Source organism: Neomonachus schauinslandi, chromosome 1 (assembly GCF_002201575.2).
Source record: "Neomonachus schauinslandi chromosome 1, ASM220157v2, whole genome shotgun sequence".
Classification (NCBI taxonomy): Eukaryota; Metazoa; Chordata; class Mammalia; order Carnivora; family Phocidae; genus Neomonachus; species Neomonachus schauinslandi.
Genome location: NC_058403.1, coordinates 132841475 through 132856716, shown reverse-complemented (window position 1 = coordinate 132856716; position 15242 = coordinate 132841475). Strand labels below are relative to the sequence as shown.

Genomic DNA, 15242 nt, shown 5'->3' with positions numbered 1-15242 from the left:
GGCTACCTGAGTATATTTAAAGAAAAGAAATGACAGAACAGAGTTGCACAGTGAAAAACTTACCTGTTTCTTGAAATAACCAATTGCATATTCATCTGCATATGTGAGGAAGTTCAGGATATCATGTTTTATATGATATTCTTTCAAGTGATTCATCAGGTGCGTTCCATAGCCCTATGTGGAAGTTAGTATACAGATAAATATATTAGGTTCTGGAGAAAACACATTCCTACAAATTCACTGGGAAATGCTGACAAATTTAGGAGTTGGTACTTTGATATATTTTACCAATATAATACTAACACCCTTTCATGCATTTCTGAACTTTGAAAATGACATACAAAACCAAAAAATTCAAAATCCTTGAATCAAGATACAATCATCATTTTAAAATACAAGTTTCTGGTTCTTTGGAAGGCTACAAGCTGCTGGTTCAATCCTAAAGAGTATTTGCTGAATATTAACAAAGAAGTTTGGGGAGTTAACTTTGATTATGATTTCTGCTTATCTTTAAAGTATTTGAGAACCTGAGATGCAAAGAGCAATGTAAATGAAAAGTGCTAATCTTTACTAGAATATTAACTCAAGTGTTTCCTGAATGTATACAAATCAGCAACCCCTCCAAAGAAATGTATCATATCACATACACAGGATTTTCATCTTAGTCTTATCAGGCCATTCTAAGCAAGGTCTAAGAAATCCAGAATCTCTGAGTGAGCCAGAGGATATAAGGAAGTAAACTAAAGACAGCAAACAATGTTGGATAAATTAATGATTAAAATATGAAAAAAAAATGCAAGTACCAGGTTTTTCAGTAGTGTATAAAGCTTAGAGAAAATCTATAAATTTAAAGTGATTGTTTTAGAACCTCATTAAAAGAGGTGAAAGTAAATCCAAGTATCCAGACACAAATACCTTCACATAAATATTTTAGAATTTGGTGACAAACTTTTCTAAAGAACTCAAATGTGCTTACAGGTATGGTCTCATGGAACTGCAGTAGCAGAGGGGGAGAAGGATCTTTGGAAACCATTTGGTCTAACTCTCTATCCCATGTGATGCTAGAAGTCTTCTGCCATCTACCCTAAAAAGGTGAGCTGTTAGAAACCTCTTCCAGTACAGAGTGATCCCTTGGTCCTGAGATAGACCAGTTCAATCTCAGGTATTGTTATGGTTGGGAAGTTCTTCCTAAAGTTTACCTGAGATCTGATCCCTTGTTATTTCTACTTCTTGACCTTAGTTCTACTCTTAGAGTAACAATGACTCATTCCTGTTCTTAACTCTGCAAGCCTTTAAAGACCATACCCTCTCATGCCCATCCCTACCTCCCAAACCCCATGTGAAATATCATTGAGGTTTCCATCTGTTCCTTAAAAGGCACGATTTGGAAGACCCCTTATTAATCTAATCACTCTTTTCTGGGCTTTCTCCTGTATAACAATGCCCTAAAGCATGGAAAGACCAAGCATAATAATTAGAGGATGGTCTGCCCAGTAAATCGGAGAACAGTATTACGATCTCATTCTTCTGGAAGTTATTCTTCCACTGATGTTACCCAGGGACATTTTAGCTTATCCCAACCATTTTACAATACTAATACATTCTAAGTTTCAATAAAACTAGGATAAAAAGAGGAACGAAATGTCTCTCTCCTTGAAGAGATGTTAAAATGGGGAAGATAAAGACATAAATACATAATAACAGTATAGAGCTGTGCTGTTCAACATGGTATCCAGTAGCCACATGTGGTTTTTGAGCAACTGAAATGTGACTAGTCTAAACTGAAATGTACAAGTGTGTAAAATGCACATCAGGAAAAAAAAAAAACAACTCAATAGTAACATTTTATCCTTATGACATGTTGAAATGACACTATTTTGGACATACTAGGTTAAATAAAAAATATCAAAATTAATTTCACCTGTTTCTTTTTACTTTTGAAAATACAGCTACTAGAAAATTTAAAATTATATACGTGGCTTGCATTTGAGACTCAAAGTATATTTCTATTGTGTAATGTTAGCATAGAGTGATGTATTTGTATCTTTAATACAGAAAAAGACAGGGCACCTCGGTGGCTCAGTCAGCTAAGTGTCCAACTCTTGATTTCAGCTCAGGTCATGATCTGAGGGTTGTGCAATCCAGCCCTATGATGGGCTACACACTGGGCATGGACTCTGCTTAAGATTCTCTCTCTCCCCCTTCCCTCACCCTCTCTCTCCCTCTTTCTCTTTAAGAAAAAAAAGATTACACATAAAGTCTTTAAGATAATTAAGAGGGGGAAGGAGGAGGGTATAGAAGGAAAAGAACATGTTTAAGCTAGGCCTTAAGAAGAGTTTGTCAAGGGGCGCCTGGTGGCTCAGCTGGTTGAGCATCTGCCTTTGGCTCAGGTCATGATCCCGGAGTCCTGGGATCGGGTCCCACATAGGGCTCCCTGCTCAGCAGGGAGTCAGCTTCTCCCTCCGCCCCTTACCCAGCTCATGCGCTCACGCTCATGCTCTCTCACACGCTCGCGCCCTCTCTCTCTCTCTCTCGTGCGTGTGCGTGCATGCACACTTTCTCTTTCAAATAAATAAACAAAATTAAAAAAAAAGAAGAATTTGTCAAATGGAAAACAAGGTTAAGAAGACGGACTGGAAATCTAAATGTAAAGAAAAATAAACCCATACAAAAGTATTATAAAAAGATACAGGAAAGTGGGTTTATAACCTAAGGGTACAAAAAGGCTTCCTAAAAAAAATACAAAATGCAAAAACATAAAGAACTGATTATTAAGTAGATTATTTTAAATTTTAAAACTCCTTATAGTTATTATAAGCAATTTAAGATACCATAAACAAAAGACGAATGACAAATTGAGAGGGCATAGTTGTAACACATATTACAAAGATTTAATAGCTTCTATGGGATCAGTACAAAAAAGAAAGACAGCCTAAAAGAAAAACTGTCAAAGGCCAGGAACAAGCAGTAAATATAACCAATAAAAATACATAAGATGCTTGACCTCAACAGTAATTAGAGCACTCCATCAAGAAACGCAACCCTGCAGTCAACAGTATGCAACCATCTTTAAGGTTGATGGCACCCAGCCAGTTTCAGTAAAGACAGGAGAAACAGTACCCTCCAAAACCATGGGTGAAGGTGTAAATCGGTAAACCCACTGAGAAGGGCAAACTGGAAATATTTTTTTTTAATTTAGACAGACCATATTCAATCCTGCATCAATTTCACTTCTCACTGTCCAGAAAAACATTTCCAAAGAGAGCACTGTTTGTGACAGAAAAATAAGTGTAAATAAACATAAATGTCTTCAAGAGGGAATGATTATATAAATTATGGTGCTTCCATATTATGAGATACTATGGAAAAAGGGTAAAATAGCTCTATATCAGCACTAACAGAAATTTCTGCAATGATGGAAATGTTTTTTATCTATGCTATCCAATATGGTAGCCATTAGTCACGTGTGGCTATTGAGTACTTGTGTAAATAAGGAACTGAATTTCGAATTTTATTTAACTTTAACTGATCTAAATATAAATTTAAATAACCACATATACGCACTGAAGCAGAGTCTGCTTCTCCCTCTCCTTCTGCCCCTCCTCCTCCCCCTTGCTCACGCTATCAGATAAATAAAATCTTTAAAAAAAAATAAAAAATACACATTTATTATGATATATAAATATTAGTTATGTAACTTTAAATTTGCCCAATTTCAAATCCAAATAGTTCTTAAATGACAAGATAATTCTAAAACTGGGTGATGAGCTTTTCAAGTAAATTCTGAAATGTCATTCATCTTGTGCGTGCTTTGAGCAAGATAAATTCACATACAAACCTTATTTAAAGCATCAGAGGAATTTATATGTAAGCCTGCTTCTCTGAAATGAGTGGATGCAAATTTGGAAGTATCATTTAGCCGAGATTTTTAACATATTAAATAAAAATCTAAGACCTCCACTTACGAACTTGAGGTTTTTTCCCAAATAGGTGCCAGCACCGGCTTTCATCAAACTTACCCGTTCTATTCAGTTGTGAAAGACTAATCTTCATTTTCTAGAACTACAGTTTCACATCATTTACAAAAACGTGGCTTTTTTCTAGTTCTAGGATTCCTACTTGGTTTGTCATGTTTGGCCACCCTCCTGTAAGTCTTTAGAAAATTACATGGTTTGGGGGAAAAAAAATCAATTGCCCGTCTGGGAAGTAGTAAGACAAAGCACCCAATTCATATTAAATACCGTTAGTTTTCCTCCGGTATCCCTAAAAGTGTCCAAGTCCACCTTGGTGTAGCTTTCTCTGAAAACAGAAATTTTGCCACCTTTTTCTGGAATTATAAACCAAAGACATATGGGCCAGCTCCCTCTCCCTAGGAAAAGCCAAACAAATTTTCCTTCTAAGGAAGCTTCTAAACTCTGGATACTTGAACTACTTCTCACTCAGGCTAGGGAAAAATAAAATAGTGATAAGCACAGCAACAGCACCATCTAAAGACACACTGTCAGAATGTCGTGCAAAAGCGCCAGATGTCCGTTTCAAGCAAACCTGGGCCCCCGCCTTCCCCGGTCAGAATGACAGAGGTATGACTGATGGGTTCCAAACGTCTATCCTTTGATGCTCAGTACTATGAGTCAAAGACAAAAAGGCCCATTTTGTGCTTTGTGAAAAGAAATCACAGCAGCGTTAACAGGCGGTGGGTCGAGTAAAGCTGTTAACGAACACAAAAGTACCCACAGCACTGGCCGTTGCCCTCAGGCAGAGAAGGATTCCTTCCAGTGACTTCCTGTCGGCTTTTGTAAACGGCACCGGTTCTCTGCAGCTGGAGAAGGCGACCCTGTCCCTAGGCCTGCACTGCCCAATACGGGAGCGCTGGCCACGTGTGCCCAGTGAGTGCCGGAAACGTGGCTAGTTCAAGCTGAGATGTGCTGAAGTGTAAAACACACCCTACACTCCAGAGACTGAAGACAAAACAGTATAAAATGTCTCATTAGTAATCCTCTGTGCCCTGACGGAGTACCTGCTGAGGCAGTGACACCTCTCTGGATACGGTGGGTAAAATAAAACAGGTTTTCAAAATTAACTTTGCCCATTTCCTTTTTTTTTTTTAACGTAGCTCCTAGAAAAGTTAAAATTACACGCATGGCTCCCATTCGTACGTCGCATTATATTTCATTAGGTAACACTACCTTAGGCTTTCCGGTCATTTTTCTCAGCAGCTACCTAATCCTGAGCTACTTATCTTTCCACCGTTTGCCCTGGTTCTGCATGACACTACTTAGGCTTCCCAAAATACCAAATGAGTAATAGTTTGAAGACATTTTTCCTGGTTCTGTTTTCCTAAAAGCGGCAGCAGAGCAGAAAACACAAGAGACACAAGACCAGAGGTCTTTCTGCCGACGGAGAGTCCACACTTTATTCCAGTCCTACTGCAACACCAGCTGCAGCTGCAGTGGAACAGCCTAGCTCCCGGGGACGAAGGGACCAGTGACAAGGACAACTGGGAAGGTCAAGTAGACACACAGACGCACACACATACGAAAAAAACCCCACATTCCAAACCCTGCATGAATACTTCTAAAACTAAATCATAAATTGATTCAAATTTTTCATGACTTCCTTTATAGGATTTCTTTAGCCCTAGACCGCCTTTTAAGGACACAGCCATAAGACATCTTTCTTAAATGTAAGCCACCTAAGTCATGTAACCCACATCTCACCGTATCCTTTCTGCTGGGTCAGTGTCACCAGCTGTGTGTGTGTATGCGTGTGCACGTTTAAATTCACAATGAACAGTGAAATTTATCTTCAAACCTCCCTTCACTTGTCATAGACTATCCTCCAGTTGCACTGGGGGCTGTGTGGTGTCCTTGTACCTTGCCCCAGGACCCAACAAAGCCCTGGTAGAACCTAACCTATTGGGATGTGGAACCGTTTGCTCTCTTCACACACATGCACGCACATTTTCAGCAAGAGGACTCTTCTCAGAAAGTCCTGAACTCCACTTCAAACTTTCTGTGGACGTGGCACAGAGAGACAGACCTGCCCAGGCTCCGCAGCTTTAGTGAGAAGCACCACATTCTGTTTTTCTTCTAACACCTTGGGTTACCCTTACCTTGACTTGCTCATTTGAGGTTACAGCACAGAAAACAATCTCTGTGAATCCTTGGGATGGGAACATACGGAAACAGATACCACCAATAACACGGCCATCTTTAATTAGGGCAAGGGTTTTGTGTTTCCTGAAACAATAAGATTATGGCAAAGTTTTACCTATTTTGGTTAAATAAAAATACTTTTGGGGAGAGGGGGGGTTCCTTATTAACCAAACAGGAAAGGAGGGGAGTGTTTTTCTTGAGTTTCTATGGAAGCCTCCTTTATCTAGACATTATTTCGGTAGAACATTCTTAATGTGGACTTTTTAGAGCAAGCTCGCCTGCACAAGACTTCATTCATGGGGGCTTCCGTCACAACAAAATGCCGGCCGCCTTGGAAGGGTCTGAGGTTCATAGGTAAAGAACAGAGTATGCGTGGAGGTGCCGACTGGTACTGGAACAGTGGAACACTCAATGCCAAGGGACCCACGGTACACGTTTGGAGGGAAAGCACTAAGTCATGGACAAATGTGGGACATGTTTCTGAAAGGTTTACTCTGACTCCAAAACATTACAGAAACATTATGGAAGAGAATACAAAATCCACACGTACAATCTGCCAAACCCTGCGTTACAGAATCCTGTCGGAACTTCTGTCTCAGGCGTCACTCTGAATTGTCACATGCAGGGATCACATTCCACATAGGCTGCTAGGCTATATACGTTCAAGTACATTCAATTAAGAGAACTTTAGGTTTTCTGGTGTTTGGGTTTTATTTAAAGCAACGGATTTTCAAATGTACCTGTCTGATATCCCAATAATTTTCCTCCAAGTTAAGACCCAGCAACAGTGGTACCTAGTTATGATGCCAAATTCAAGCATGTTTTGACTATGAAAAAGTAGGACATCTTCTTGGTGCTTGTATTTCTTCACTGCTATAAATGAATGAACCATAGGACAGTCACCAGCAACTTAAAATATAGAGCTTCATTATTATTAACAAAGAAATGTATGAATTGTTGAAAAATTCATCTTACTGCTTTTAGTCATGGCAAGTATCTTGATGTAGCTCTGTAGTCCCCAGCGTGACAAAAGGCAGCAGGATTCAGTAGCTGACTCTGGCTTACTTCCACTATCTGAGTGGTTCCTCTTTCATTTTAAAAAGGAAATAAGAAAGAAGAGCCCAGTACCACTTACGGGTCAAAGACAAGCCGTGTGATGTATTCTTTTGGCATCCGGGGCAGCTGGTGTGAGAACACGTTCTGGAGACCGACTAGCCACATTAGAATCTTCCTGTTGGGTTTCTGGTTTAGGGAATTGCCGACCACGTGAAATTCAATCACACCCCTGCGCTCTTCCAGCCTTGCTGCTTCGTCCCTGGCTGAATGTGCTGACAGTAAATTGGTCTGCAGGAGACAGGAAAAAATTACACAGAACTCTTCTCTTAAGACAATGGGGATGGGACATCTCCATGCTTCTCTTATTTGTTCTAATAAGATACACATTTGTGGATTTTCAGGGACCCAAACAACATAAACAAGTTACAAAAACAAAATGGAAAAGAGAGGTTAAGCATTTTGAGAGATTATTGTATGTGTACATGGATATTTGGCGTAGATTAGGAGCCATCAAACCTTCCTGTAAAGTGCCATATAGTAAATATAAGGTCTCTGTGGCAACTAGTCAACGCTGTTGTAGTGTGAAAGCAGACACAGACAGACATAATGGGTGGGGGGGCGGTGCCTGAGAGGCTCAGTTGGTTAGGTGTCTAACTCTTGATTTTGGCTCAGGTCATGCTCTCAGGGCTCCACATGGGGCTCTGTGCTCAGTGGGGAGTCGGCTTGGGGATTCTCTCCCTCTGCCCCTCCCCCCCCCGCTTATGCATCTTCTCTCTCATAAATAAATAGATAGATAGATAGATAGATAGATAGATAGATAGATAGATGTAGTAACGTTCCAATAAAACATTATTTAAAAGAGGGAGGTGGTAGAACAGACCAGATTTGGCCTGTGTGCTAACCCCCGGTTTGGAGGAATCCCATCTGGCTAAGCTTTACAGGAGCCTCGGAATGACCGATCCCCAAAATTCCCATCACAGTCCCAACAGTGACAGTCACATTTATGGCATTAGCACCTCTTTCTGGAGGACAGTGTGTTGGGTATCTGTTCTGAGGGTATCTGCTAACCCACTCTCAACCGCAGCTGGCAGCACAGCCCTGTGCCAGCCCTTTATGTTCTCCGCCCTATTTAATCCACCCAGGGGTGTGCAGGTAAATGTTCAAGCCAACAGTTGCCCAGGGAAGAAAAGCCCCAAGTGGTAGCACCTGCTCATCCCACTGGTCTGCAGCTGGCTGCCCAGGTGACCAGGTGCAACTGCAGTCAATTTCAAGCTACCAACATATTTAACACCCAGCTTACAAAATTCTTGAAAATTTAACAACTGCCTTGTGCATGTTGTACAAGCCAACTCCAATACACTATCAAATCCACCCAACAAATTTTGAAATGTGTGATAACATCCACCCTTCACAGCTGAAAAAAACTGAGCTAAACTAATCTGTGAAGTTACTAAATCCTTGAAAGACAAGTGCGCAAAAGGTATAGTATTAGATACCAGGACTGGATAGCTAACAGGAAATGGGAAGAATAATCTTACAATGAGATTATTCCTCTTAAAACATTCCAGTTCTCTGAATTATCCCCAATACCATAAAATAAACATCTCAGGAAACATGACAAATTAAAAACTGATGTAGCAGAGCCACACCAAAAAAACTTTAAAAGATACTTTACAAAATAATCTCCAAGCCATTTCTTCATTTCCTGGAAGCTGTCAGAAATGTCTTTTTTTTTTTTTAAAGTAGGGTCCAAGCCCAGCATGGAGCCCAACACAGGGCTTGAACCCACAACCCCGGAGCTTAACTGACTGAGCCACCCAGGGGCCCCAGAAACATCTTAAACTGCCTTGCCCCTGGATGTAATGCAATGAGATAACAGAACTTTTCCAAAACTGCTTTACTTAAATCCAATCACGAGTAAATAGACAAATCCAAAAGGGAGTTGTTACACAAAACTAGTGAGCAGGATTCTTCAACAACGGCACTGCCATAAAAAAAAAAAAAAAAGGACTGGGGAACTGTTCTAGATTGAAGGAGACTAAAGAGATGATGAGAAAGAACCTGAATGCAATTCATGATCCCTGGCTGACCCTTCAACAACAGGAACAAATATTCTAAGGACATAATAGGTTATATGGGGAATTCAGATACGGGCTCTCTATACATTAGGCCAGGGGTCAGCAAACTTTCTTATAAAGGGGTCAGATACAAGTATTTTAGGCTTTGCAGGTCATAGATCACCTGTCTTAATTATTCAAATCTGCTCTTGTAGTGCAAGGCAGATAAAGACAATATGTTTCAATAATACTTTATTTACAAAAACAGCCAGTGGGCCACATTTGGCTGTAGTTTGCCAATCCATATATTAGAAAATATAACCTAGCTGAATTTTCTGATAATGGTAACTACATTGTGGTAATGTAAAAGAGTAAATATAGAGGTGAAATGTTGTGACATCTATACTGAATTCTGAAATGGTTCCAAATGGTTCATAGGAGAGAGAGACAGAGGTAATGCAAGTGTGACATGTTAACAATTGGTGAATCTAAATAAAGAAACTATAGATCTCAGGGGAACCTGGGTGGCTCAGTCAGTTAAGTGTCTGCCTTCGGCTCATAACATGATCCCCGGGTCCCTTAAAAAAAAAAAAAAAAAGAAACTATGGTTCTCTATCATGAAATGTTTCTAACATTTATGAGGATTTAAATATTTTAAGATAAAGAGCTGAGGGAGGTGGGAATGCTTTCAACTGTGTGAGATTATTAGTATGTTTCCCTGTAATGTGATATTCATCAAAGGGAATCACATCTCCACCAGCTTGTCTTACCCTCCACACCCTGACCACCTGGTTAAATGCAAACCAGGATAGCATTAACACGCTATCTCTCAATGATACCACCCCCATTTCCAACAGCTGGAGTGGCCAGGAAAATGAAAGGGGTCTACCAGGTGGCTGGGCTGCTCTGGTTTACCCTGCTGACCTCTGGTCCAAGCATTGCTGCAGGGTCTGTGATGGTAGACATGACCTCGTCGATTAATTCCATTGGAATATCCCCCATAACTCGGGGTTTCTTGGCCTCCTCCAAGGCATGAGAGTCATTCATTTTCCTCTTTTCTCCTGTGATGATCAAAATAAAAGGGCAAACAATGGATGATCTTAAACACAAAGCAGGTAATACATGCCAACTAATCCAATTAATTTTCTGTGAACACTGATGGGCATGGAAGTCAACTCTCCATTTACCCACGGAAGGGTGGCAATGGAAGACGGGAAAGAGAAGGGAGGAGGTCACAATAACTGCCAACCACAGATCCATTCTGAGTATTTTCTATGATAATTTTTTAACTTGCTATATGAATTATGAAGGCATGTATTTGTTCATTTGCAAATGCAAGGGTGATTTTAGTTATCATGGTTATTAATCTCTAAATTTAGTCCCTTTGCAGTCAAAGAACATGGTCCATATGATAAAACATCAAAAATTTCTGAATCTTACCTTAGAATGTAAAATACTACCAATTATGTGTAAATGTGTTGTGTCTTCTTGAAAATAATGTGTATTTTCTGACTTTAGGAGTAATGATCTCCGTACATCCATTAGATTAAGCTTACTGATTGTGTTTTCAGGGCTTCTATATCCTTAACGATAGCTTTGTCCACTTGAACTATGAATTACTCAGAAATGTTGCTTCAAGCCTTCAACTATTGGTTGATTAAGTTATTTCTCTTTGTGGTTCTGTCGAATCTCTTTCATGTATGTGTACGTGTGTGTATGTATAGATATATTATATATATGTCTATATATATTTGAAATACACAAATGAAATGTTTCATTTTGCCAGTGAATTTAATTTTTTCATTATAAAATAACCCTTTTTTCCTCTCACAATGCTTTTTTGCCATAAAATGATACCTCAGAAAGTGAGCTGGGCCATTCTCAACATGTCACATGCTGGGAAAGGCCATGCAAAGACAAAACTTTCTCCCATTTTTCTCCTTAGATTACATGGTGGCTTTTTGTCCTTTCTACTATCATGCTTGGCTTTTCCTTTCTTTTTTTTTCCTTGTCATAATATGTATTTATTTTTATAATTAAAATTTATTAGGTGTTCAAATCTAATTATTCCTCATGTCTGAATCCCACTAAGCACATTTCCATAGATCATTCTCACCATCTTTAGTTAAAGGAACAGAACAAGGTAAAGTATCTTGTCTACATGAGATGCTTCCATAAACATTATGTGTCACTTACTAAATGGCTTTTGTTGAGTTCTTGTTTTTATAACTTTTTTAGTTGTTATTAAAGGTGAGAATATTTTCAGTCATTTGACCAAGAAGCCTTCAAGTTCCACAATTCCCCAAGAGTAATGCTATGAACTACTTATTCTGTAGCTGAGGTTTATAACTAATATGCCCCAAACGTGATAAATTGCTAATAGTGTTATGATAAGAAAGTATCTGAGGCTACATCCAAGCTCACTGGCAAAGAGTTTTGGGACTGATCAGTGATGTCTCCCTTGGAAGTAACAGAGAGTAAATGGTGGCACATACATTAAATATGTGGTCCTACACTTAAAATTTTCTTCTTTCCCTCTTTTATGCCACTTCTTTAATGTCAAACTTTGGTCATATCCCAGATTTGTTTGATGTCAAGCCCGTGGACAGAAATGCAACCTTCCAAACATTCTATAACTGTGAAATGCCTGTAGGATTAAGACATGTTTTTTTGCCTGCATGACTGATTACATTAGTGGCCAAATTCTTTACCCTCCTGGTATCCACACTCTGCCATGTGACTTTGTGGTTCTTACAAAAGAAGTGAAGTACATTTCTCCACCCCTTGACTCTGAGTTTGACCATGTAATTGGCCTTAGATGACAAAATAAGGCAGGAGTGATGGTATACCAGTTCTGAGTCTAGGCTTCAAGAAACTGTATGTATTTCTACTTGTTCTCTGGCGCTTCTACCATCGTAAGAAGGACATACTCTGCCCCAAGAAAAAAGAAAAGAAGCCCAGTGATCCCAGGAGGAGGATGAGAAATATATGGAACAGAGATGCTCCAGCTTAAGTGTTCTAGCCAAGCCCAGGACAGAGCCCCAGGTCAACAGGTAGACTCATGAGCAAGCCTAGCAAAGACTGAATGAGATTGGCTGAGATCAGCCACCTTCCAGGAAACACAGAATGAGTGAGCTATGATAATAAATGATTATGGTTTTAAGACTCTGCATTTTTGGTTGCTTTGTTACATAGGAATAACTAACCAATACAGCTTAAAGTGATTTCCAGCCATTAAAATCCTGGATGTGCACAAATTGTAGTAAATCTACCTCTGGCACTCCTCAGATAACAGAACTTCTATGGCAAATCATAGCCTTCTCTTATGCCCCCTTAAGAGCTTACCTGGGTTTGCCTCAAGCCCAGAAGAGCCTTTGCAGGAAGGACTGGTGCTCCCTCCATTAGGTTGCTCAAGGGAAGATGAGTTTGAATTATATGAAATGGTCCCAGCTACAGGAGGTGGACTGATAACTGGCCCCAAAAAGAAAAAAAAGGTATTAGGTGACTCCTTCCTTAGGCAATAAGGAACCACATGCACATGCAACCATCCCATTCCTGCCCAATACCACAACAAAGTCATCTTCAAAATAAAAGCCATGCAGGGGCACCTGGCTCAGAGGATGGAGCATGGGACTCTTGATCTTGGGGTTTTAAGTTCAAGCCCCACACTGGGTGTAGAGATTATTTAAAAATAAAATCTTTTAAAAATTGATTAAAATAATAAAATAAAAGCCATAGGGCCAATGTGAGCATGATAATAAAGTAAGTAACAGATTATAGCCTATTGAATACAGTAAGGATATCTGAGTCCACATTGATAAAATAATAAATAAGTGGGCAGAAGGTGGAAGTCTTCCTTATAGGAGAATACCAATAAATAAAAAGGAAGGAATGATGGATGTTGGGGAGGGAAAAAACAAAACAACAACAAAAAATTTGGGCAGCCAGCATATAATAATTGATTCAGGGAAGAATTTTCTGTGCAGGCTAAACCTTGGGAGTATAATTTTGATGAAGACAGGATAATTTCAAAGTATCTCTCCACAAAAACACTTTTTTTATTGCAAAAGGAAAAATGGTAACACTACAGCGGAGAAATCACGTAAACACTCCCGTCACCAAGTGATCAAGCTTATCCCGACAACAAGGAGAGAGGCCAACATCATGTGCCTCCTGATGGGGCACAAAAATTCTATAAACCACATGTTTGAGATAAGAGGCACAATGGAAAATAGTCTACAGATCAGATAATAATATTGCATCAAGCTTAAATTCCCTATTTTGATAACTGTACTGTTGTGAATTAAGAGAATGTCCTTGTTCTTGGGAGATAACCACTGAGCTCAGTAAAGGGGCATGATGTTTGCAACTTTCCAATAGTTTAGGGAAAAAAAAGAGAGAGAGGAGGAGATAAAGCAAATATGGCCAAATGTTAACAAGTAGCGAATCTGGGCAAAGGCTATGCAGTATGCAAGACTTCTTTGTCCTATTCTTGTAACTTTTCTGTAAGTTTGAGAGTATCTACAAATCAAAAACTTTTCTGTTTTGTTTTGTTTTATAAAGCCATTGTAAGAATAGGAGGTCGCTTCGCTAGTGTGCTGATTTTAGCTAGTGGGGTGAGAGCAGATGAAGGACACAAGACGTCCTCAGTGGCACTGGTCACGTACAGGACAGAGTACGGCAGTGCAGCCAGATGCCCAGAGAGAATGTTCAACTAAGTTTCCATGCAGCCACAGTTCAGTCCCCAGAGGACGTTCCGAACGGCCAACAAAGTGATGGAGTAAGTTAATGGAGCAACAGAGAGACACCAATCCATAGCGCTCAGAATATACTCAAGTGCCAGGCTACATGGCTTTGCTTCCAGGAAACAGGCCTTCTGAACTTCAAAGTACACTGGAGTGATTCCACACAAAGAGGAAGCTCCAGTGACTTCATCTGAAGACATCTGAGTATCTTGCACAACTTGCGAGCCATCCTTATGAATGTCATGTATCACAGCTGCAGAGCTGTGTAGACATGCCAATTAAGTAGATGATTACACTCTTCTTTCCCCCCAGAGAAACACTGCAATTACAGGAGAACAGGAGAAGGCAGCCTGCTTCTGACAGCTTTGGGTAATACTAAAGAGGACAATACAGCTCAACCGGGTTACAACCTTAGTCACAGAAACAAATGTGGAATCCCGAGAGTCAGGTGGGCGTTGGCCCACCTTCTCCATCCTGCGCTAAGGCACAGAATGCACTGGAAGCTGAACAGACTGGGAGGCATTTTGAGCAGGCAAGGGTCAAGGGAAGTTTTCACAAAGAGAGGAATCCTCTCGGGAAGGCCCTCCAGAAAAGAACGAAGTTGACCCTGTTGTCAACTCTGGTTGTCAGCTTTGGTGTCTCCCTGCCCGTAGGAGGAAGCTGTGTTCTTCACTCATTCCTCCCACAAGCATCGGCCTGCACGTCTGTAGCACACACCAAAGCAGTGGCACGTGCTACTGGCCAGAGTCTGGCTCTTCCTACAGGGAAGCAGTTAAGGAATTCCACAGCTCTGATGTGGGCCAACTTGGTGCTCCTCTCTCAGTCTCTATTTCTCATCTACATAAAGGGGACAATAATACCAACTTCTCAGGGTTTGTGCTAAGGCTTTAATATGAAGCAGACTTCATAGGCAAGCACTTAATGGATGTATGTTATTATTATTATTATTGCGGCAAAACAGTCTCTCACCACCCTGGACTCACACTCAGAGGAGACAGAAGACTTAAAGAAAAACAGGGTTAGGATAGCATGAGTTAAGTGCTGTATGACACAGCACTTCTCAAATATTGCTGCACATCACAATCACCCGGGCAGCTTTTAAAAAGTCTCAATGTCCAGGCAAGACCAATTATATCACTCTCTCGAGAAAAGCCTCAGAAATCAACATTATTTTAAATCACCCCGGGTGACGCCACTGGGCAACCAAGTTAGAGAACCAAAGATAGATA

The 15242-nt window shown here is 40.1% G+C and overlaps 1 protein-coding gene across 1 annotated transcript in view; it reads right to left on the bottom strand.

Annotated features, from left to right (window-relative positions):
• KAT2B (lysine acetyltransferase 2B) overlaps positions 1–15242 on the bottom strand; it is a gene marked incomplete at its 5' end in the record, with an annotated part of 96616 nt that overhangs the window by 16818 nt on the left and 64556 nt on the right. Inside the window, 5 exons of the mRNA XM_044912586.1 lie at positions 64–174; positions 6113–6239; positions 7291–7499; positions 10193–10329; positions 12614–12739. Coding sequence (XP_044768521.1) covers positions 64–174; positions 6113–6239; positions 7291–7499; positions 10193–10329; positions 12614–12739 — 710 coding nt within the window. The remainder of the gene's footprint in view (positions 1–63; positions 175–6112; positions 6240–7290; positions 7500–10192; positions 10330–12613; positions 12740–15242) is intronic.